This window comes from Alosa pseudoharengus, unplaced genomic scaffold (genome assembly GCF_046254945.1).
Source record: "Alosa pseudoharengus isolate Yale_2024_CS ecotype anadromous, Long Island Sound unplaced genomic scaffold, YU_APseudo_1.1 YU_APseudo_1.1_scf_20, whole genome shotgun sequence".
Lineage (NCBI taxonomy): Eukaryota > Metazoa > Chordata > Actinopteri > Clupeiformes > Clupeidae > Alosa > Alosa pseudoharengus.
The window spans coordinates 16476105-16500557 of record NW_027468664.1 but is presented as its reverse complement, the minus strand read 5'-3'; the positions used below and the strand labels follow the sequence as shown (position 1 = coordinate 16500557).

At 41.2% G+C, this 24453-nt stretch overlaps 1 protein-coding gene across 3 annotated transcripts; it reads left to right on the top strand.

Annotated features, from left to right (window-relative positions):
* Nucleotides 1-320: 320 nt before the first annotated feature.
* On the top strand, nucleotides 321-23357 carry tbk1 (TANK-binding kinase 1). 3 transcript variants are annotated; one of them, XM_076296704.1, is made up of 22 exons: nucleotides 321-369; nucleotides 940-1045; nucleotides 1575-1681; nucleotides 3519-3659; nucleotides 5190-5319; nucleotides 6048-6229; nucleotides 8416-8576; nucleotides 9414-9524; nucleotides 9958-10137; nucleotides 10946-11142; nucleotides 11859-11917; nucleotides 14748-14839; nucleotides 15162-15263; nucleotides 15561-15639; nucleotides 16343-16464; nucleotides 16759-16835; nucleotides 17342-17381; nucleotides 17549-17650; nucleotides 20356-20452; nucleotides 20911-21011; nucleotides 21565-21636; nucleotides 22486-23357. In XM_076296704.1, the coding sequence occupies exons 3-22, from the start codon at nucleotides 1595-1597 to the stop codon at nucleotides 22535-22537; spliced, it is 2184 nt and encodes a 727-aa protein (XP_076152819.1). In that variant the 5' UTR covers nucleotides 321-369; nucleotides 940-1045; nucleotides 1575-1594; the 3' UTR covers nucleotides 22538-23357. The 3 variants fall into 3 exon arrangements, with proteins under 3 accessions (XP_076152819.1, XP_076152821.1, XP_076152820.1); XM_076296705.1 differs by having other exon boundaries at nucleotides 329-387; XM_076296706.1 differs by lacking the exon at nucleotides 940-1045 and having other exon boundaries at nucleotides 328-369.
* Nucleotides 23358-24453: the final 1096 nt, after the last annotated feature.

Genomic DNA, 24453 nt, shown 5'->3' with positions numbered 1-24453 from the left:
TAGCCTAAGATTTATGTCGTGGTAATTAACAGTTGATTCTTAAGTTTCGTTTAGCCTAGGTTTCTAGATTGTGACCAAGGCCTGATAGGCAAAAGTTACGAAATACATGAGCTCGATCTAATTAAAGAAAGTATTGATCAGATCTGCAATCTATCATGTAGGAATAAATAACGTCCATTGCCAAAACATGAATAAAACGTCTAATTCGTTTTTCATTTCCTACTGCATGGTTTCGGTATTCGTCTACTAGAAATTACGGTAAACAAGACCCGCCTCTTTTTTGTGATTCTGTGATCCTGATTGAATCTTTCCTGCCCCGTGACTATGATGTCAACATAAGAAAACGGAAGACAGGTTGGCATTGTCGGGGTAAGGAAATAAACATAAGTATGATCTGAAAACTATTATTAATCCAAATGTCAGTTGCATTACAGACTTTGTGTATTTGTAAGTTAACGTATAATTTAAGTGAACGTAGCCTACGTACATGTTTTCCCTTAAAGTGAACAACGAATGCCCCAGCATGTAGTAGTAGTAGCTAGCTAGAATGTCTAGTGTTATTATGGACAAGAAATCACTGGACGTTTGTTTATGCATAAGTAGCAGTATCGTAGTCTTCATAACTCAGATGACCTTAACTGTCATAATTTACTTTAAGCAATTATATTGTGGATAGTTGCGAATCATAAATGTTAAATCTTGGTCGGAGAGGATCCCCCCCCCCCCAGCTAGCAACGGGCTATAGTTCATAGTTAGCATTCATGGTTAGCTTTTTCATCTGACATGTTAGATGTCCTCTTTCAGTATATTAGCTAGCTAGCACACTGAACTTGAGTGTTGTTACTCTTTTTGCATGACTAGTGATCAAATATTTATTATTTTATTATACAATTTGTCATGAAATTAAATGGTTTAAAACGTTTCTCCGACACGTTCTAGGTTGTTGGACACAAGCTTTTTTAATCTCGGGGGGAATTTCCCACTGGTGTGACGTCGGCTCATTTATATCGCACTGCACATCGGGACAGCTCCGTATGTCGAAATTGTAAGATTTATCGTCAATTATATCATTCTATCGTTTGTTTAAAATGGTGTCATATAATACCTGGACATTATTGGCCAACGTGAACTGTAGCATTCAAATTGTTATTGTATTGTTATTTTGTTTAGTAAACTCGCTATATCCCTTCAATAACTTGTCACAGTACTCACCTACTTCACCTACTTTTGTTGATTTTATGGAGTATTGTCTTAGTATGTGTATTCAATTTCTATCATGTTGAACATGACAGTATACAGTCACTGGTTCATGTTTGAATATGATGCACACCTTAATACTGTACCAAAACCAATTTCCATCGGCATTGGTTGTGTGTCTATTGAATCTATCTACTGTATAACACAGAATAGCAAAAGCCTTCATATTCTGATTACACATATTCCGGTTTACATTGAGGAATGTAACCCTACACTGCAACGCTACTTGAAGGAAAGAAAATAAAGTCAAGTTAATAGATGGAATTGTTCTATTGTCAACATAATGTTAATTACGTATCTGCTTCTTTCCCCACCAGCTGTTGCTTTTGAAGTCATCATGCAAAGCACAGCAAATTATCTGTGGCTAATATCAGACCTTCTGGGTCAGGGGGCCACTGCAAATGTCTACCGCGGAAGGCACAAGGTAGGTCAACAACATCTCACAGTGCAGAAAACAGGAGCATGTCCTCCTAAAGCAGGCTGGTGTGGTTAGGTATGCTCCAGTAGCATCAGATAGCAAGTGTTTGAGCGGTTGATTTAAGAAGAGGATGAGACATATTGCCACAGTTTGGCAGTTTATCAGACGGGAAACCACAGCTTGTCTCTTTCTGGTGGCTGCAGCACTTGACATTTTCACAATTATGTGTGTGTGTGTGTGTGTGTGTGTGTGTGTGTGTGTGTGTGTGATTGAGTTGTTGTCCTCATTGTTTGTCTCCCCTCTATCTTCTGAATTTGTTGTTTGACTTGTGCCATTTTAAATTCAGCAGCTGCTCACACTCTGTACACCCCAAAGGAAGTCAATGTAGCATTTGTTTCACTGTCACCCTCCCAGGACTAAACCCATGATTTTTTGAGTATAACAGACCACAGTTCTTTGACAAAGATGTCATGTGCAGTTAGGTTTTTATTATGCAATGGTATGTGTCTTCATATCTCTCAACAAAACTGCCTTAGAATGTCGATAGATCAGCTTATTACAAGGGCCTTATACAAAGCTCTTCATAAGTCTGATTAAATCGAATTATAATATATTCTAAAAACAAATTAGTTAGCTTGTTCAGTATCCTAATTACAAGTTAAATTTTCCAGTTAGTTGCAAAACTAATGGCTTGAAATGAACTCCTGTATTTGCAATGTCATTCACATGGTTAGATTTGCCAAGGTATGAACGGTCTTGTATGTTGTGGGTCATGTTGTTGCTAAAAGACAGAGAATCTGTAGAGAGTATCGAAGTAGAACAAGTATTGACCTCTGAATTCCGAGTGTCATGAAAAAGGTAGTATTTTCTCTATGAGTCACAGACGTAGTATGCAGCCTTATTTTGTTGTGCGTAGCCCTGGTTGCTGTTGAGTCATATCCATATGTCTTGAGCTCTGGAGCTCTAAAGTTTGACCTAATATGTATCTCTAATTTTGGTATTTGACACAGTTACATAATTTATTTGATGGCACCATTCTGGTCAAATGTTGACAAATTCACCATCACCTCCTCCTGTCTACTCTACTGAGTTTTCATGTGGAAAGCACTGCTGTTTGTAGTGAAAAAGACGTTTCAAATTACGATCACACTGATACACTAAGGTGCTGTGGGTGTCACAGTGCCACACATACCAGAACAGTCTAAGAATCACCGTTTGTTTTTTATTTTTGCGATGTCAAAGATAGAGATCTGTTCTGGGCATTTGCTTGCAGTGCACATTGCATCCCACGCTCTACATGGCTGTATGTTCTGACTCCAGCTCCTGGGTTATTGGGGTCATGTGACCTGCAGGGCCCCAAATTACCAGCACACCACAGCTGGGGATTTCCCCTCAGCGGTCCAGCGTGCAGCAATCTGCTCTGCGTCTCACTCAGCTGTCCCTGCGACGCGTGCAGCTGGGGACAGCCACTCCATAACTGCCCCCCTACTCATGGCCCCCCCCCCCCCCCCCCACACACACACACACACCCCAAGGGAAACTTTAGGCATCCAGTAGCTTCTTCAACCATAACACAACAAACACATATATATATATATATATTATATACTTAAGAATGAAGCATAAATTGCTTTGTAAACTGATAGGAAAGCAATAGGATTTTAGGATCTTAGAAAATCCATGATTTCATAAATTGTATGTTTTTATGATGGGTGTTGTGCAAGTGTTTTTGTTTACACTGTTACACTGTTCTCTGTTAATCAAATACAAATGCAACTAGACTTTGTTTTCATCTCCTCTCTGTCTCCTCATGTTTTGTGTTTGTCCCGCACCTCCCATGCAGAAAACAGGTGACCTCTATGCCGTCAAGGTCTTCAACAACTTGAGTTTTTTGCGACCCTTGGACGTGCAGATGAGGGAGTTTGAGGTGCTGAAGAAGCTCAACCACAAGAACATTGTCAAACTCTTTGCAGTGGAGGAGGAGGTGAGAGTTTTTGGCTGTTTCCTAGTTTACGCAAAGCTACATGGACGCCAGGACAAAGACACGCCATCAGTGTAGCTTGCGTAGACTACGAGTGGGTTCTTTAATATGTGTGTGATCCTTGTGTTTAGAACTGGTTCCACATATCTTGTGTTAACTTTGAAACCTTTTAGTATAGTTTTTTCACACTCTCCAAATGCTCAACAAGGTTGATTGCTTTCTTTTTGTAATCAATTTGTTTTTGTTTATAAACATGTTAGACAATCTCACATCCCCAGGCTCTTTGCCCCTACATAACCTCATATGATACTGTCTCACTCAGAACTTTCCACTCTTGCGGTGTTGGGAGTGTAGGTGATTTCCAATATCTCAGTATAACTCTTGCAGTATCAACCATCTTGCAACCATCAGAACTGAATAGGCACTTTTTTTGTCAAATTTCATAGTTTTATTTTATCTCCCAAAAGGCATAAACATGGAGATACCGGCAAGGTTCCTCTTGCCCATGTGTCTTTTTTTTTTTTGCAACATGTATTCCTGCTCATTAGTCCTGTTTTGAAATGCCCACTTGGTCACCAGTAGTGTCAGTGCAGAATTTTTAATAGAATTTCCCTCTAGTTTTCCTGACATATTTACCATTATTTGCCATAACCTGTTTCCAAGCATCCTTGTTGATTTTACAGTCAAGGGCTTTCTGCTAAATTATTCTTAAATTTACTATGAAATGTTCACACACCTTTTTTTTTTTTTAAAGAATCTCCTTTCTTTTGTCATCTGTACTTTTGGGCTAACTCAGCTGATGACTAAGGTTGAGTATCGAGTGTTTGGAGAGGAACGTGGATTAAAAGCAGTTCCCTTTGTCATAACACAAACATGTGCAAGCCAGGCAGTGTATCACCGCAAAGCGAGTGCTGTTCTTCCTTTGCTCTCTGCAGCAACCTTATGTGTGGGAGGATTGGTTTTGGTCTTGTTTTTTTTTTTTTGGACAATGTTGTAACAGCACTTCCTTCGTGTGTGTGTGTGTGTGTGTGTGTGTGTGTATCTATGTATCTATGTGTGTGTGTGCTGTAATAGTTATTCAGTAAGTAATCGGCAAGAGTAATTCACAAAGCATTTTAGCTATAAAAATAGCACCGAAGTCTGGGTGAGCTTAGTCTAAGACCAATTTCACATATCATAAAGCAGACGTTTTGTATGCTTCATTCCACATTGTGACATTGTGATGTTTTGAAATGCACATGCAAAATCAGTTTATAGGAGATCTGTTCACTCTTTTGTTCTTTAATTGAAAGTTAAATTTGGGATTGAGTATGAAACAGAGGTCAACCGCACATATGACATCATAGAACATTGCTAGTGCATCAGCAGACGTACTAGCCTATTGAATGGATATGTCAGCGCATCCCAGGCCAACAGTGAACGTTATTATCCACAACTTGACTAATGGCTGGCCAAATGGACCCTACTATAAGGATTCATCCTCACAGGCTGTCTCTGTTATTGTGTCAAACCTGTGCTCTTTCCATTCCCCAGTCGAACACCCGACACAAGGTGCTGGTGATGGAGTACTGTCCCTGCGGCAGCCTCTACACTGTGCTTGAAGAGTCATCGAACGCCTATGGCCTCCCAGAGGATGAGTTCCTCATTGTGCTGCAGGATGTCGGTAAGGAAGCAAAACACACTTGACATGTATTTATTGCTAAGGCATATGCTGTTGACGCTTTTTAAAAGATCTCCATTTTGGATGGTTTATTATTACTGCTTTTTTTCATTTCCAATTCACATGTGTTGAAACATGAGACCGAGTGTGAACGTATGTCTCATAGCCCATCTTGGCTTGTCCCCTGCACTCCAAAATCTGGCGCTAGTTAGCCGATGCTACCAACAGCTTTTTCAATGGTGGTGCTTCGGCATCGGGCTAGCCATGCAAATAAATCACTGTTTTACACCATTTACGAGGCTCAATGTATCTCCACACTTCATTGGTAGACTTCCGAGGGCACTGACATTTAAAATGAGACATTGAGAACTTTAAAAAAGCACTGGTAGTTTACTTACAAGACGATTTATACAGACAGTATCTTCACAAAGTTTAGCGTTTGCAGCCATCTTGAATTTAGTCACGATAAGTCGAGCGACGAGTAAGAATGAACAGGTATGATAAGGGATCAGATTCCAAAAATAATTCCGTGGAAATGCATGGATTCCAGTTGCTGCTACTGGAAGAAGAGAGAATGACCCCAGGAAATGACCTCGGGACAGACTTATGGTCACTGGACCCAGGCACACAGATGCTACCGCTGCACTATGCCAAAGCAGCTAAATAGAATATAATACAGGTAGCTTATATTTGATCACATGCATAGCTGAATAATGGTCTCTGTGCTTCAGTGGCTGGAATGAACCACCTTCGGGAGTACGGCATCGTCCACCGAGACATCAAGCCGGGGAACATCATGCGTGTGATCGGGGAGGATGGCCGCTCTGTCTACAAGCTGACAGACTTTGGGGCGGCCCGGGAACTCGAGGACGATGAGCAGTTTGTGTCCCTATACGGGACAGAGGAATATTTGGTGAGCCGGACAACCGTTTTTTTCTCCTTCCAGTGCTTTTGTTCTCCCATGTGTTTTCATGAAGAACGGTCTCGCGGCCTGGAGCTCCCCATCCTGCTCTCTCCCTCCATTCATGTCTGTTCTGTCCTTCTGAAGGGGCAGCCGTGGCCTACTGGTTAGCGCTTCTGACTTGTAACCGGAGGGTAGCCGGTTCAAACCCCGACCAGTAGGCACGGCTGAAGTGCCCTTGAGCAAGGCACCTAACCCCTCACTGCTCCCCGAGCGCCGCTGTTGTTGCAGGCAGCTCACTGCGCCGGGATTAGTGTGTGCTTCACCTCACTGTGTGTTCACTGTGTGCTGAGTGTGTTTCACTAATTCACGGATTGGGATAAATGCAGAGACCAAATTTCCCTCACAGGATCAAAAGAGTATATATACTTATACTTCTGAAATGCATCAATCATGGGTTTTTTATTTTATTTTGCATTCTAGGTAATCAGTCACCCTGCAGTTTGGTCACTTTGATTAAGTTGTCTTTCATTATTTCATCATTTTGCAAATTAACTCAAACTTCAAATGTTAATAATCTATTTGTCCCAGATCAGATCTATTTGAAGAAAGTAGCTTAGAGCAGTCAGCTACCAGTATATTCTCATTTCTTGGCCTTTGGACCTAAGTTCAAAATAACCAGGCTTTCTTTGGGCAGCTGGCTGCCAAGTTCAAGATATGGTGTTGTTTCTGTCATTCTCTTATCATCTTAATCTCAATTTGAATGTAAACTGTTGGTTTAGTTTAGTTGGTTACATTTATATCATAATGTAATAATGTAAGTAATTCTATACATATATTACTTATGTTAGTCACATATATGGATATCTTTGGTAAATGAAGTGTTGTGTGTTGCCTTTTGAAAGTATGCTATGAAATACCATGGTGTATAGCATACAGAGTGAAGCAACGAATGCAGAAATACATTTATAATTTGCTAATAATAATAAGGACACAAGTGTGTTCTTCAGCTCAGGTTGCTGACGGAGCCTCTAGATACTGTATTCCACAGCTCTAGATTAGGCCCTGGGGTCAAGGGTCGTACTTCATTGTTTTGTTGAACAGTGTTTACATAGTAGTGTTTGCACATAAGTTAAAGGAGAATTCCGGTGTGATATTGACCTAAAGTGTGTTAAAACATGATACCGAGTGTGAACGTACTTCATTGGTAGACTTCCGAGGGCCTTGACATTTAAAACGAGACATTGAGAACTTTGAAAAAGCACTGGTAGTTTACTTACAAGACGATTTATACAGACAGTATCTTCACAGAGTTTAGCGTTTGCAGCCATCTTGAATTTAGTCACTATAAGTCGAGCGATCCGATTCCAAAAAATAATTCTGTGGAAATGCATGGATTCCAGTTTCTTCCAGTAGCAGCAATTTATTTTTGGATAAATGTCAAGGCCCTCGGAAGTCTACCAATGAAGTATGGAGCTACTTTGAGCCTAGTAAATGTTGTAAAACAGTAATTTATTTGCATGGCTAGGCCGATGCCCGAGGCACCCCCATCGAAAAACTGTTGGTAGCATTGGCTAACTAGCGCCAGATTTCTGAGTGCAGGGGACAAGCCGAAATGAGCTAAGAGACATACGTTCACACTCGATATCATGTTTCAACACACTTTAGGTCAAAATCACACCGGAATTCTCCTTTAAAGCGACAATATATCTTGCAGGAGTGTTGTAGTGAAGTATGAATAATGGGGCAATTCCATGGAAAATTACATTTTTTGTAACATCCATAATGCCAATAAAATGTGATGGTATGGCATGATGTGAATGATTTCATGAAATTTGAGCATTTGCTAATTTTGGCTGAAGAATGTACATGAGAAAAAATGCACAACAAATGAATGTTATCATTCACATCATACAAATGCCAAGGCATTTCACTGGCGTTATGGATGTGACAAAAAGTAAATTTTCCTTGGAATTGCCCTATGACAGTAATAGGATGGGTCGAAGTGGGTTATTTCTTTTATTGTACTAAGAGAGACAAATGTCTTCTCAATTATATTCATTTATACAGACCTTAAACGTTATCTGCCTGTCAAACACTAGTTAACATTTACAAAGAATTCTTTAGACTTTCCCCTCTAATTACTCATATCTATTTGTGTGTGTGTGTGTGTCTGTGTGTCTGTGTGTGCCCTCTAGCACCCAGACATGTACGAGCGTGCCGTGCTGAGGAAGGACCACCAGAAAAAGTACGGTGCCACGGTTGACCTGTGGAGCATCGGCGTGACCTTCTACCACGCTGCCACGGGCAGTCTACCCTTCAGGCCCTTTGAGGGACCTCGCCGGAACAAGGAAGTCATGTACGTACACTACTCAGGATGGGAAATCTGGACATCTGGGGGGGGGGGGGGGCATAGCACAGTGGCCCCTTTTATTAAGTTACCGCATGAGACTTACCACCTCACGACTTGAGGTTACTCAACTAGCTAACTAGTATAATCACCATAATGAGTCATGACACTGGCCCTGAATGCCCTGCCCTGTGCTGTAACTTTATGAGAGCGAGAGAGAGAGAGAGAGAGAGAGAGAGAGAGAGAGAATTTCAGGTTTATAATTCAGCCTACCTCTAGTGTTGAATGGTAGGTAGAAGACCTGTGCCATTAATCAGGCCACTGAAAGGGAAGAAATCCAGTAGGCTTTCGGAATGTCGTCTGACTACTCTCTGCCCTATAACACGTCTCAGGTGGAATTACACTCAGATTCTCCTGCCCCAGAGGCAGCAGTTTACAGGTTTCCGCTGTTGAAACGTTTTCCTTATGAAGTTCATGCAGAAGAGGCTAATTTTCCTATCCTGGAGAAATGAATAAGTTTTTCCTATATTGTTCTTGTCTTTGTTTTAAACTAACATTTTGTGTGTGTGTGTGTGTATGTGTGTGTGTGTGTGTGTGTGTGTGTGTGTGTGTGTGTGTGTGTGTGTGTGTGTGTGTGTGTGTGTGTGTGTGTGTGTGTGTTTATTATATTGATATTCAATATTGTTCTTTATTTTACTGTGCAAATGAATATGTTTTTCCTATATTGTTTTAAACTAACATTTTGTGTGTGTGTGTGTGTGTGTGTGTGTGTGTGTATGTGTGTGTATGTGTGTGTGTGTGTTTATTATATTGATATTCAGTATTGTTCCTTGTTTTACTGTGCAGGTATAAGATCATCACAGAAAAGCCATCAGGGACCATCTCTGGGCAGCAGAAGTTTGAAAACGGCAAGATTGAGTGGAGTTCAGAGATGCCTGTGTCCTGTAGCCTCTCCAAGTAAAACTCAAATGTTATATCACACACGCACAGGCACACACAGGCAGGTACACACACACACACACACACACACACACACACACACACAAACATCACAAACATCACACATCATACAGACACACATTATACACACACACAAGTAGAAACAGATTGATAAATATACTTACATTAGATAAACATAAATAGAAAGAGACATCAAATGTGTGGCTCTTCTTTCTATGCGACAACCCTGTGGATTACGGATATAGTCTATTTTCTCTTTTGAGTCACTTTGCCAATTAGCCAACATCGCTACTGGGAATGAGAAATGGGAAAGACTTTCAACATCTGGGACTTTCCCCTTCTGATTGATTTTAGTTTTATCAGGAGTCCTAGTACTGAGAATAATGGCAGCGCTGTGTCTGACTCTCTGACCTGTCTGGACTTCCCCAAGGGGACTGCAGAGCCTCCTGACCCCAGTGCTGGCCAACATCCTGGAGGCCGACCAGGAGAAGTGCTGGGGCTTCGACCAGTTCTTCGCCGAGACCAGCGACATCCTGCACCGTATGGTGGTCTACGTCTTCAGCCTGCAGCAAGCCACGCTGCACCATGTTTACATCCACAAATACAACACGTGAGTGCTGCCATGCCATGCTGGATACGACAACATTTCCCAGACTTCCTTGGTGGTGTTTAATACCCTAACATCAGCAATCAAGCAAAAAAAAAAAAAACTTTGCGTCAGACTTGTAAAGTAAATGATTTGCTCCAACTACAGTGTTTGGTATTACTGTTATTTTTCTGTGCTGGAGACACTGTAAAGATTTAATCAGCTGAATTTCCATAGAGCTTTTAACCTACAGTATGTACAACACTGTGTAAGCTTCACCCATCAGTCTACAATATCAGCAGAGCACTTATAGATACAGATAGTGGTCTGCATCTTACCAGTCTACACGTTAAATTTTTCAGTTAATTCTTAGTTTGGCCAGAATGAGGAGCTCCTGCTTCCCAAAAAACAGCCGTATATACGGCTCTGCCAAAAAGCATCTTTGGTCTCTAGCCTTGGAACTGATAGCAAAACTGTATCACTTCACATGAATTAATAACATGACTGACTACAGTGTCCTTGAAGTCTTGTTTCATATGTCACTGTCTTCCTTTGTAGTCATTGATAATGTCAACAATAAGAAAGTTTCAGGTAATAGTAAAGCTATGAACATGATGGCGATAACAGTGATAATCAAATAATAATAATAATAATAATAATAATGGAGATAAAATTAGATAAATTGATAGGAAAAGAATAAGTACGGTAAAAAATTGTGAAATAAACAAAAAAAATCACAAAGAAACAAGAAAGTGGTAGAAATAAATTTCACACGTCTGTGGAAACATGTAAATTAAAGACTGGAAACCTGTCCCCTCCCCTCCCCCCACAGAGCCACTCTGTTCCAGGATGTTCTCTTCAGATGGACCAACATCACCCCCATCAGCCAAGAGTTCCTGTATGAGGGCCGCCGGCTCAACCTGGAACCCAACCGCCAGGCCCAGACCTTCCCCCCCACATCACGCGACAACCCCATCATGCTGGTCAGCCGCGAGCTGGTTAACACCGTCGGCCTCATCTTTGAAGACCGTGAGTTTGTATTTTATCTAGATATACTGTATGTTTGCGTTTACCTCATCTATGAAGACTGCAAGCTTATTTAGACGTACTGTTTATTTGGTCTTAGTCAAATCTAACAGCCATTTAAAATATCAATGACAAAGAGTTCAATATTAATTGTGAATTTGTCAGTTTTGCTTACCTTTGCACACCTTTTTGTGTATTGTAAAATCATAACTTTTCATTGGGAAAGACACATTCATTGTCAGGTTTGAAGAGAAATAAACACAACCACTGACTTTTCTTTTAGTTCCTTCTTTGAAACCACAGACCTTTCTAGACTAGTGTGCATTTGGAATGAAGTATATTTGGAATGAAGTAGCTCTATTGAAAGCCTAGGAAGTCATCAATAATGTGGAGCACAGAGCACAGCTTTGCCTAGCAACCTGAGCTACCTGAGCCCCCAGAACTGGTGTAAAGGGCAGAATGACATGTTTTTAAACACACACTCACTCTCTCTCTTTCTCTCTCTCTCTCTCACACACACACACCAGGCTTGTGCAAAATTCCAGAATTTAATTGAAACTGGCTCTTAAATTCCAATTAAATTCTTGAATTTCACTTGCATTTCATTTGAGGTAGCAAACAGGAAGCAGAATTGCAATTCGAATTGTGCACAACCCTGACACACACACACACACACACACACACACACACGCTAACTTTGCATGTTCATCTGTCTCCAGCTAGCCCACCTAAAGTCCAGCCCCGCTACGACCTGGATCTGGATGCCAGCTACGCCAAGGTAAAAACACTGTTTAAATGGTGACCTGTTGTATTACTCTTGTTGACTAATTTAACTGACTGACCCAAACGTCAGTTTAGTTCAGGGGTGCCCGAATTCTTCCCCGCAAAGGGCCCAAAATGAATCGGGGTGGAGGGTCTTGGTCCAAAACGTCCATGCAAAGCATTACAAATTGCACGATTACAATGGGAAACATAATTAGAATAAAGATATTACGAAATACTGTACATCTCATGATGAGTAGTTATTCACCATCATTTGCAAATTGGTAATGATGGTTAAAAGTGATTAGGGGAGAGGCGAGAGACACGTATGGAGCACAGCTGAAGACGCACTGTCACGAGATATAAGCAACTCCTCTGCAGGATAAGTGTTGTTTTATTCAGTCATTTGAGCAACATTAGGGTAAGTGTTGCTTTTTCCAGCCCATGTTTTCGATGGTAACCCATTGTCAGTCAATAGTGAAAGTAACTGCATATAACTGTCTTGTCGTTGACTGACTCCTTAGTGAAGTTAGTTTCACTTTGCCAATGAGTTAAAATAATAGATGAGTGCAAATGCGTGAAGGCTATGCTAGGTTTTAGTAAAGCATGGTTTAAGAATGACTATTCCATACGGTCTCGCAAGCAGCCTCCTTCAAATGCGCTGTTGAATGCCAAAATACCGATGCATTTATTTGACATATCGCGCGTTGCGCCGTTAAAGGGAATGACAGATGTCATTCTCATTGGTTTAAAATTATGTTACGCCCCAAACACACCCATATGACTGATTAAAAGACCTAGGAACACCTTGTTACGCCATGCGCTCCACTTTTGAGAACGAAACCCCTCCCAATGTGAACTGGACATCCTACTAAATTTGAATAGACTTTTGACGAGTGACGATGCACTTTAGAATGTCATGATATCTTTGAAGAAAAGCATATGCAGCAATTCTATGTCTTGGAAAAAAATGATTTGCATCAATATGAATTATTAATTTAGAACATAACATGCCCCTATTGGACAAATTGATAAATTCTTTAGAACATTTAGAATATTTTTCTCAGGAATGGAGACTTATTTAAATGGAAACCATGTTTTTAAAAACGTTTTGTGCAACACAATGTCCATAAATTTGAAGTTGAACACATATTAAGGAATAATAAAATAAATATTCAAACAATATTAATACACATAAGTAATGAACAAAATAGTAATACAAATAAATTTGATTCAGCAATGACAATTGGACAAATTAGCTACTAGCTTCTCCACAGCCCTCCTCACTCTTGTCATCATCATGACAAGGGCTTTGCGCTGACAGAAGCTTCATAGCCGCCCCCCATCGCCCTATCTAAAACAATGTTGAACTGTGGCCAGATGGTAACTGCAACCAGTCCTTGAGTCTAAAGAACGTTGAGACAGAATCAAATGATAATAATTTGACCAGAGCGCGGGCCAAAAAAAAAAATTTGATGGAGGGCCAGATTTGTCCCTCGGGCCTCAAATTTAGCAGCCCTGGTTTAGTTAATCAATAGATTGGTTGTCGTTTGTTAAAGGGGAAATCCGGTGTTAAATGGGTTTTAGATATGTTAAGTATGACCATAATCTAGAGTCATGGACGAGGGGTGCCCTTATCCAGACCCGAAGCATTCCAAACTTAACCAGTTTTTACCGATTCTTCTATAGTGCTATTAGCTCTAGCTACACTGTCGAAGAGGTTTTGAGCTCTTGTTAGCCTTGTAGATGGGTTAAAAGAAGTGATTTATGTGCAGTATGAGACATGCCCTGTTGCTAGCGCTATGGAAGAATCAAAAATAAAGTTCAGGATAGTGTCACCCCTCGTCCATGACTACCTTATGGTCATACTTAACATATCTAAAACCCATTTAACACCGGTTTTCCCTTTAAGTGACTGTTGCGCTATTTTTTCCTATTAAGACTAAACCTGTGAAAACACTACCACAAAAGCCAAAACAGCCTTTGGTCCCTACTGCCCCCCCCCCCCCCCCCCCCCCAGCAGTTACCTGATATGATAATATTGCTAACATATTCCCTGTTCCCTGTAATAATCTTTGCTCACATGTAGTGAGGGTGCGTGAAATGATATGAGCTCTCGAGGGCCCTTAGCTTCCATTAAAACAGGGTTTGCGTAAGAAACAACAACAAACACAAACAACAGCCACAACAGAAATAACAGCGGCAGCCTCGTTTGGAGATCAAAGGAGGCCTGACTCTCGTCTGTGGCTCTCGCGGAGCTAGCCATGTGTAATAGACCATGCTATTGTTCCAGCCACTCAGCTCACCCACACCAAGCCGGTCAGCAGACTTGAAATGAAGCAGCGCACAGGCTGCAAACAATGCAGCGAAATTGTGGAATACTGATTCTCCCTTTCCTTTTTTGGCTGATATGAGAAGGGTTGCTCTTGGGAGCGGAGTAGGTGGACAAGGCCCATGGCATGAATTGGTTTGAAGTAGCTAAACCATGTCATTCAATTCTTTATCCAAAAGATGATGATAATATCAATGTTCCTCATTACTTTTTCAGTTTTGGGACCTGTTTACAACTAGGTATTATCCTTCATAAAAGTTCAGTGTGTTCTTGATATCTCACGGAGATAAGTGTAGCATGCTTCATGAAAGGTTACATTTGAATTTTGACATAGTAGGACAAGACTCCTGCTGTCACAAGAAATGTTAACAGCGACGTCTCAAATCAGGCTGAGAGACAATTTTGTGTCAGGCACTCACAGGCAAACAGTGTCCCCATCTGAACTGACGTGATGTGTAATTGTGCTTGTCATTAAACCCTTTTGAAAATCCCAACCCTGTATCTTTTTCTCCAGACGTTTGCAGGGGATGTTGGCCATTTGTGGAAAACGTCAGAGTCGCTTCTGGTTTATCAGGAACTGGTCAGAAAGGGGGTCAGAGGCTTGATGTGAGTACATAAATAAACCAACAGCCAGAAATGTATATGAACATGTAATGAATATAATGAATATGAATGTGACTGTGCATATATGTTTTTAGATTGCTATTGATTGTGTACATTCTTGAGCACACACATACACACACTCTCACACAAGTAAACGTACACACACACACACACACACACACACACACACACACACACACACACACACACAGATTGCCTTTTGTAACACTACCCATGCTAATAACCCTAGCATCAAGAAGAATGAGCATCTCACTGTATATCTGGCCTTCATACTTAATATGCTTTGGCCATGTTTTCATCCTAGAGAATTGATGAAAGAGGACTTTAATGAAACCGCCCACAAGAAAGCAGAGGTGTTTCACATGTGCAACTTCTGCAACCAGATTCTGGAGAAGACCGAACAGCTGTGAGTGATACAGCCAATTCACAGCTCTTGTATTGTGATCCTTGCCAAGCACTAGGAGTACAAGACATTTCTTTTTCTTTTGGTGCAGCTGTAGAAATATGAAATAAAATAAAATAAAAAATAGAAATAAAAAAAAGAAATAGTCTCTGACAACAGTCCATATAACCAGTAGTTTACAGCTAAGAAATGGTAGAGGGGTGTTTACCCAGGAGGATTATGGGCTGAGATTTCAGGGTTACTTTCAGTTTTAGAGTTATTTCAGTGTGGTTTGTTTGTTTCTCTCTATATATATTCCAGCTACGAAATACTGATGCAGGCCAACTTGGTGCCATCAGAATATAATGAAATCTCTGACATGCACGGAAAAGTCCGGAGAGTAAGTTCCTCCTCCATCTTCCATTTATCACCTAAAGGGACAGTCTGGCATTCCAATACAAAACGTTTTTTTTAATTCAGCAAACAGTTCTTTAGTCATTTTCCAGTGTGTGAGTGTGTGTGTGTGTGTGTGAGTGTGAGTGTGAGTGAGTGAGAGTGACTGAGTGAGTGAGAGAGAGGGAGCACTAAAAAGACTCAAGCGTCTTGACTCTGTAAATAGGAAACAAATTGGCTGGGTCCGAGGCAATTCCTGCCAAACATGATGCCTTAGGATCACGGAAGGAAGAGATATTTGATTAACTGTTGAGCTCAAATGTACAACAGCAACAACCTTTTAGCAAAACTGCAGGCTGTCCCCTTAAAAGAGTGAAGATAATTGTAAAGGATACATTTGCACAAATGAAGTCACAAAGCACGATGCCAGCAATGCTGAGCTCATGTCTGCCTCAGGGCTGTATGGAAGTGAGTCAATGTTCTGGAGCATCATATAAAGACAGCTCTTCTTTTGTGTTCGTGTGTGTGCCTGTGTGTGCGCATGTTTGTGTGTGCGCGTGTGTGGTGTGTGTGTGTGGGTGCGTGCGTTTGTGTGTGTGCATGCTTTTGCGTGTGTGTGTGTGTGTGTTTGTTTGTGTGTGTGCATGCTTTTGCGTGTGTGTGTGTGTGTGTGTGTGTGTTTGTTTGTGTGTGTGTGTGTGTGTGCTCAGCTCTCAAGTTCGCTGAGTTCTATGGATCAGACGATGCAGGACATCAAGAATAAGTTCCTCCCTGGAGGCATGCTAACAGACGCTTGGACTCAGCAAGTGGGGACACACCCCCACGACCGCAAGTAAGGCTTCCCCATTCTGTCATTTCTCATTCATTTATGGACACAAAGAACCAAAAGAAAACCAAAGAACGGAGACTAACCATGAGAAGTCTCCCTTTATTGTGGGAATTTTTACAAAACATCATATACGAGGGTCTTTGTCCCATATCTCATCTCTTACATAGTATGTATAAGGACACACAAATGTCTATTACAACAGAGAAAAGGGCTTATATGAGTCAGAGTAAAGCCTTTGCTGTAAGTCTAATATGGGTAGCCCTACATGCTGAGTGTCTCCCTGGTGTCTGTCCTCAGCGTGGAGAAGATTAAGGTCCTCTTGGACGCCATCACTGCCATCTACCACCAGTTTAAGAAGGACAAGGCCGAGCGACGTGAGTAACGGGCTAAATGTGCAGAGCTTGACCTGCCCACGCTTGGGCTGTTTGGCAGCCGTGCAGCACCATCACACACACGTAATGTAGCAGCAGGAGTGCTCCAGTCTGAAGCCTGAATGCCAAATGTGAAGGTCCCACATGAAGAGCTGTGATGTGAAGGAATCTTTCTGTGTACTCAGAGTGTGTGGGTGTCAGTAGGATGATTCAGAGTAGCTTGACATCATTGAGACCATTTTGATGCTGATTCACATACTGGTATATTCATCAATGGCATTGGGGATTATTGTTTTTCAAATATTATATTGCTTTGGATAAAGGTGTCTGCTTAATACCATAAACACGAGTATATTTAAAAAATGACAAACGACAGCTCACAGGAGAAATGTCATTAGGCTGAAAGGGAACAGCCAGCAAAGGTTCCTCCACATTGTTACAATATATATTGTTGACATTTTGGTGTTGGGGATTTATATTTGCTCATATATTTTTGGTATTGCCTCCAGGTCTACCTTACAATGAAGAACAGATCCATAAATTTGACAAGTATGATCAAGTATTTTTAATGCTTCATTTTTTCACTGTTGCATGGTTACATGCATTACACTGGCTCTTGTATACAGACTGAAAGAAAAAAAAAATCAAGAAAAGACTTCATCTCTTACATTAAGCAGGCATTTTACTAATGTGTTTTTCTCCTGTGCCATCTGCAGACAGAAGCTGGTGCTTCACGCAACCAAAGCTCGAGCTTTATTTACAGACGAGTGCGCTATGAAGTACCGGCTCTTCATCTCCAAAAGTGAAGAATGGATGAGGTAACAACAGACTTCATCTCGTTACTTCCAGCAACAACACACAAAATGGCTGCCGTTATATTAATGTTGCACATCTCAATGATGTGTCCCACTAGTATGTTCAAATAATTGTACACCACTTTCTAAGCTGTAAAAATGCTCCTGTGCAGTAATTCATCTCTCTAGTAATTAGTTATAACTGCTGTGTCTATAGTGTCTATATTTTAGTAAGCTCACCAATATAATAATCACATCAGTATAAGGTAATAATATTTAATAGTCCATGCTAGTATATTTAGCAGTAATAGCAGTGCAGTAGCAGTAATGTCTGTGTAGGTGTAGCAGAGATTCTTCCAATTCACTACTTGAGGTTTTCGTTGTTCAAGGACTGCAAGATTACTTTGTGGAATGCTATACATTAAGAGTTGAAAAGAGGACTGAATGGTGTACTGTACTGTACTGTACTGTACTGTGCTGTGCTGTAACATAATGCACTGTACTGGCATTGGCAAGACATGTTGTTCCTGTTGGAGTGAGTTAGGTGCGTGGAAGCACTCAGTCACTCACAGACAATCCGAGGTGTGCAAGGCGAGCTCTACTGCCATCTTTCTCTCCTCTCCTCTCCTCTCTCTCTTTCTTTTTCTCTCGCGCTCTCTCTCTCTCTCTCTCTGAGGAGCTACTTGAGCGTTGCCCGGGTAACGGTGCCATAGACGAGGCTGACGTGCGCTCTGTGAATTTATATGAGTAGAGGGTCATCAGTCAGATATGTGTGTGTGTGTCTGTGTCTGTGTGTCGCGGCAGTGGGACTTGAACTAGGGTGATATACTGTAGCGAGATGTGTTTGTGTAAACAGCGCATTCCTCCCAGAGAGAGTATGCACTGTGACCGTGTGCCAAGGGAATACGATTATGAAATGTTGGAGTTAAAAGTGTGCGGCAGTTAACTTTTCCACCTCAATTATAAGGTTATTGCCCTACTGTGGTTTTGGTTTCCCTAGACTCATACCCTTCCTAGAGGAATTGAAAGTAGGTTTCTTCATAGCCATTCCACACACACACCCACATACACACACTAAGCATACACACACCCTATCAGCATTGCTGTCAAGGCGTAACAAGATTTTGTTATCAGGCCATAGCTGTGTGCTTAACAGTAAAGATGTTCTCTTGGTCTGCCCATGCGGAGTGTTCTAGAGGAAGTGCACTCGGTTGCCTCTTAAAGCGTTACCTGATTCCTGGAATAACAACGCGCTTCAGCAGCACCAACATTCTACCTACTTGAAGGACACAATCAGGCAGAGAGCTCTCAGATAGACACGTTTCTCTGCACAATGGCAGCAACGGCTCCAGTGAAAGTTGTAAATGTGTTTTTAACGTGTTTGGTGTTTTGAATATATGGATGAATCCCTGCATGCAATTAAACATTAGAACAACATATTTTATGTTCCGTAAATCAACAGAATCATTTCTTATTAAATGTTACAGATGGTAAAGGAGAAATCAAAAGAGTATATACAACAAGAGTATAATTGTTGGTAGCAATTGTTTTTGTGTACACATCTCGGACAGCCTGCTTATGGGGCAGACAGCTAGCGGATCGTTAGGAAAGATTAGATGAATGTGATCATTTATGTTTGGGCCTTTTTTGGGCCTGAAATCGCTGATACAACCTTTAAGGTCTGGATTTCTCACTTTGTTCTAAGAAGACCACCATGACAGTCACAACACTGTTCTGTACACAGTAAATGATACAGGAACAGGAAATAACATCATGGAAAGGAAATTAATAGAGCTAAAACAAATCATTAAAAATGTTAAGTAAATATGGTGCTGGAAGCTGATCATTGTCTGTGTGTGTTTCGTTCATTCTTTAATTTACGACATATTGAGCATCCTTTCCTTATGGCTCCCAGAATTTCTAAAGAAATTGGGCGACATGCGTTCCAATTTAAAGGTCCACCTGACTGGAACAACCTACCCAGCTCTCTCCAATCTATTTCCTCTCTTCATTCTTTAAAGGTGCTCTAAGCGATGCTGGGTAACATCACTTCTGTTGACTTTCAAACAAAACAGAGAGCTAGCTCGCTACTTCCTCCCCCTCCCTCCCGTGCTGCACCCGTGCAATTGAAACTCTCCTAAACGCGCATATCGTCTGTGTATTTGCTGGGATAGTTTGTTATTTTTTTTTGGGCTAGGTTTGCCCAGGTTGTTTTTGTTGCCGTTTTTTACAGTGTATTCAGGACACAGACAGCTAGCGGTTGGTTAGGTGATGTTTGCAGTAAGTGACATAAAATGTTTTAGCCTAAGAAACGTGCGTGGCATCACTTAGAGCACCTTTAAGCCATCTCTTTTATTTATCTCTAGGAAACCTGCTCCTCCTCCTAACCACTCTAAGATAGTGGGATTTGTTCATTTATTTATTTGACCTCTGGCATGCTTGTGTCATGCATTTATAAAGCTTTATATGGGTGTGTATACTTGCTTGTGTACTTATTTGTGCGTGTTTACCTGTGGTAACGTACCATTTGTAGGGAAGCAGTGTGCATGGGTGTGGCTAGGGGTGGGAGAGCTTTTGTTTGAATGTGTATGAGTATGTTTGTGTGACTTGTGTCATGTACTGTACTAAAGGTCAAGGACCCCCCCCCGCCCCCTGGAAAACGAGATGCTTCATCTGAAGGGGTTTATCTTACCACTAAATTGTCATGTGTCGTGATTGTTTGATTGCAGGAAAGTACACCATGTGAGGAAGCAGCTCGCCTCACTGAACGGCCAGTTCATCAACATGGAACAGGAAGTCACCATGCTCATGCAACACGTCTACAAGGTGAGTGCACCCAGGAAGTGTCCTTCAGTGGGCTCTGTGTGTGTGTGTGTGTTGTGTGTTGTGTGTTGTGTGTTGTGTGTTGTGTGTGTGTGTGTGTGTGTGTGTGTGTGTGTGTGTGTGTGTGTGTGTGTGTGTGTGTGTGTGTGTGTGTGTGTGTGTGTGTGTGTGTGTGTGTGTGTGTGTGTGTGTGTGTGTGTGTGTGTGTGTGTGGAGGAGACGTTACCTTTACCCATAATGTGTATTCTAGCAAACAGAGTCTCGGATAGTGTTTTAATTATTTTTAGTTTATATAAGAATATTTAAGTGTTTGTTGTTGAGTGGGCTGAACATTTGCATTACAAACCATGAGAGAGGAGAGAGAGAGAGAGCGAGAGCGCTTTAATGGCAACCTCACTTAACCTTGCGCTTTAACTCGCTGAAATGTAATGTCTCTTCTTGATTCCTTTGTGTCTCGACAGCTCCAGGAACAGTTACCGCAGAAGATTATGCCCTTAACCTCAGGCGGGATCAAGCCGCAGGCGTATCTCAGTCAGAGCACACTGGTAGAGATGACCCTCGGGTGAGTACCCATAATGCACCATACCTGTCAGTCTCCGGGGGACCAGGCGCAATTAGCAAGCGCAATTAGTGAGTCTCACATTTCATTAACAAGGAAGAGTGAAACAGAAATATCACACCCATGATTTTTACTAATGAAGTGTTGAGAAGAGGTCTGTGTTATGTGTCACCTGATGTGGTGATCTTTGGTCGGTGCACATCTTAGTCAGGTTGGACATATACCGGTAATGGCCCGAGACTGTACCTTCCATGTGTATATATTAGGTGGTCTTTTTTTCTCTTTATTTATGTGACTTTGGAACTGAACAATTGATATGACTTTATTTATACGACTTTGGAACTGAACAATCTATATGACTTTATTTACTGTATATGACTTTGGAACTGAACAAGATTCAGAGAGCAGAATAATATCTTAGTCCCATTTACAAATTCTTAACAAAGTGCTAAAAATATCACTCAGCAGTGCGATAAGCAAGCTGTCGTCAGAAGTATTTGTTTGCCAGACAGAAATGCGTCTCTCTGAGTGACTTACTCCTCATGTCTCATGTCAGAATGAAGAAACTAAAGGAGGAGATGGAGGGAGTGGTGAAGGAGCTGGCAGAGAACAATCACTTCCTCGAGCGGTACGTTGATCACACACATCCATGGGTGTTTAGGGTATCAGAGGAGGGAGTGATGGGCAAGATGGCAGAGGTGATCATTGACATCCTTATTAAATATGCAAATATTGAACAACGTCAGATTTGTATTTGAAAGTATTTACTTATTTATTTGTTTATTTGTTTGTTTTATTAAACCACGTCATGCAACACATATTTTGGACTCTAACTGCAGTAAATGCAAATGTTTATGCACTAAAACAACATTTACAAGACTAAAATGTTTGTTTTACACAAAAACTCTGGTTCGCTAACTACGTTGTTGGTGCTTCGTTTTATGTGTGAGCAAGCTAGTGATGAGGTTTGATGCTGTTTTGAACAATATTACTGGCTCATGGCCCGGAGTTAATCCATTGTTTGCTATTTGGGGCTATAGCGTATAGCTGAACAAGCTCTGTAATGGCTGGTCAACGAAAAATACTGTCTCCACGGCTTATTTGATGTGTTTCAGTGTATTTGTGGCGGCCAACCACAATATCAACATTGACCACCACACAATGATTTTCATGGTTGCACTAAATTGTGCTTAAATCTGGTTAGAATCATAACCGCGCTACACTCATTTGTTAAAAACTGTTGCATTCGAGTTAATTCTGCAAACCTACCACCACAAATAGAATTCAATTCCTTGGGAAACACTGTGTTTTAATGCAGAAAACACCCTTGGGTCAATTTTCGCTGGAATTACACTTTAAGAAGATTTTGGGGAAACTCTGCCATGTGCAGTTTTTATATATTACTATTGTTGACACTATATTTTTTATTTAGTCTGAAGAACATGTATCTGATATTAACCAAAACTACTTTCCTCAGGTTTGGAACGTTGACGCTGGATGGCGGACTGAGAAACGTTGATAGGATCTAATGGCCCACCCCTGAACCCCATGAGGAGCGACCACCATGTACATAATGCATAGTGTTGTAAATAATGCGTTCCAGTTGCTTTTATGTTATATTTTATTTTATTTCTATCTGCTGACTCTCTCGTCTCAGAAAAAAAAAAAAAAAAAGGCTCCAGAACGCGGATGACCTTTGGCCTTTTCAGGCCGCTCGTCTGCACTTCTCTTGCTCCATGTTCCATGTCATCTTTCTCTTCTTTTTCTATCTGTGCACACGGGTCTCGTATAGAGCTGCCTTTATTTGTAGTGCCTGTAGTGCGCTAAATCCTCTTTTTTATATCAGTCTTCGTTCCGTTTTGTGGTTCGTCTTTTTACTTTATAATCAGGAAATCATTTGTCTCTTTCTGGACCCTTACTATTTAAATGCTGTCTTCATCTGAGAAGTCTTATTACTGGAATTTGTATAATAATGGTTATATAATATATGAAATTTTGCATTTCCCCTCTATATTCATCCTATGGATTGAGGTTGTAGTAGGAGCACCTGTGTAGAGTCACAAACTGCTGGGAGAGATAACAGGATGGGCATTAAACTGAGTCAGCTGCTCTTTGGAGATGATGTGAACGTTTTGGCTGCGTAGGATCTGGCAAAGAGCTTCTTCTCCCCTCTTAGCAGCAACTTTGCAGCTATCCCCTTGCTGATTTAATCTGGTCACTTCACACTGCAGCCCTCTTCACTTCACCCTCCATATATTTTCTTTCATTTTTTGCCTTTTTTTCTGTCAAAAATCAAACAAAGCAAGAGTGAGTGAGATGATGATAAAGTCTATATACTACAACTAAAAAGTGGATGTTCTGTGTTGTTTTTGTGTCGTTGTGGAATATGTCTGCTCCCATTTGATGCAGCAGCACAATGTTACAGCAGTGAAGGAAAAGTGTTGGGAAAGGAGGGGATGCGGCGGCATCAGCATTTTAAACGTTGCAATTTCAATGGCAAAATTAATGCATGTACTGTAACAAGCTGCTCTCAGAAGTCATTTTGCCTTTTCCAAGGCCAATCCAAATGACTGTGATCGGAGAAGGGGTGGGGGGGTGGAGAGAACGCACCCTTGTGATGATGTCACAATCTCTCTCCATGGTAACCATTGTTTGCACAACATGATGCATGTATTCTAGTACCTCTCTCTCGCTCTCTGTCTCTCTTTTCTCTTTCTGTTTTCCAAATCAACCAGGTCGTTCTGGGATAAGGTGAGTCAGCTGAGCTGGCATCCATGACAGGGGGTCGGACATTACTGTCAACAGCCAACATGGGCGCAGCAGTGTTCTGCTCTGACGCCAGTAATATCATATAGTACCCCCACACAGTAGCTCACTTGTGATGTGATGAGAGAGACATGTAGCTATGACAACTTAAATTCTGCTCTGCAAGTGGCCTACGTCACTTTGGCTAGAGAGTGTTGGGACAGTTTGGAGTGAATGCATTCATCTGCTTGTATCATTTAGTCAAGGGTACTCATTAAGGGAATAAGAGCAAACAACTGATATTTGACCACATGGGTCAAATGATTTTATCATGTTAAAAATGGACATGATGTATAGTATAAATAGTGCTCACATATTGGGTAGGTGTGCAACACCATTACTCAACAATACAACTATTGGAGGTGTGCTATTGAATTCGCTCACCAGGGGGCAATGCACATTCACAGCATGAAGTGTACAGCACTCAAATTCACCTCTATGTAGCCTCCCTGTCTTTCGATCTGGCTCTATCTAATTGGGTCCATTTGATGATTGTTTACTTTTTTACAAGCCTACCAATGTATCAAATACTATGTATGTCAGACAATGACATAGAGGGCTCTTCCGACTCTGTTGATGAAGTCAAAGTCTGCTTTATTGTCAATTTCTTCACATGCCAAGACATACAAAGAGATCGAAA

What these genes read in the sequence shown, in the direction of transcription:
- tbk1 (XM_076296704.1), top strand. Translation starts at nt 1,595, where the DNA reads ATGCAAAGCACAGCAAATTATCTGTGGCTAATATCAGACCTTCTGGGT. An exon ending in ACGGGACAGAGGAATATTTG is followed by an intron (nt 6,230 to 8,415) that starts GTGAGCCGGACA and finishes TGTGCCCTCTAG; the next exon opens with CACCCAGACATGTACGAGCG. An exon ending in GAAGGACAAGGCCGAGCGAC is followed by an intron (nt 16,836 to 17,341) that starts GTGAGTAACGGG and finishes TATTGCCTCCAG; the next exon opens with GTCTACCTTACAATGAAGAA.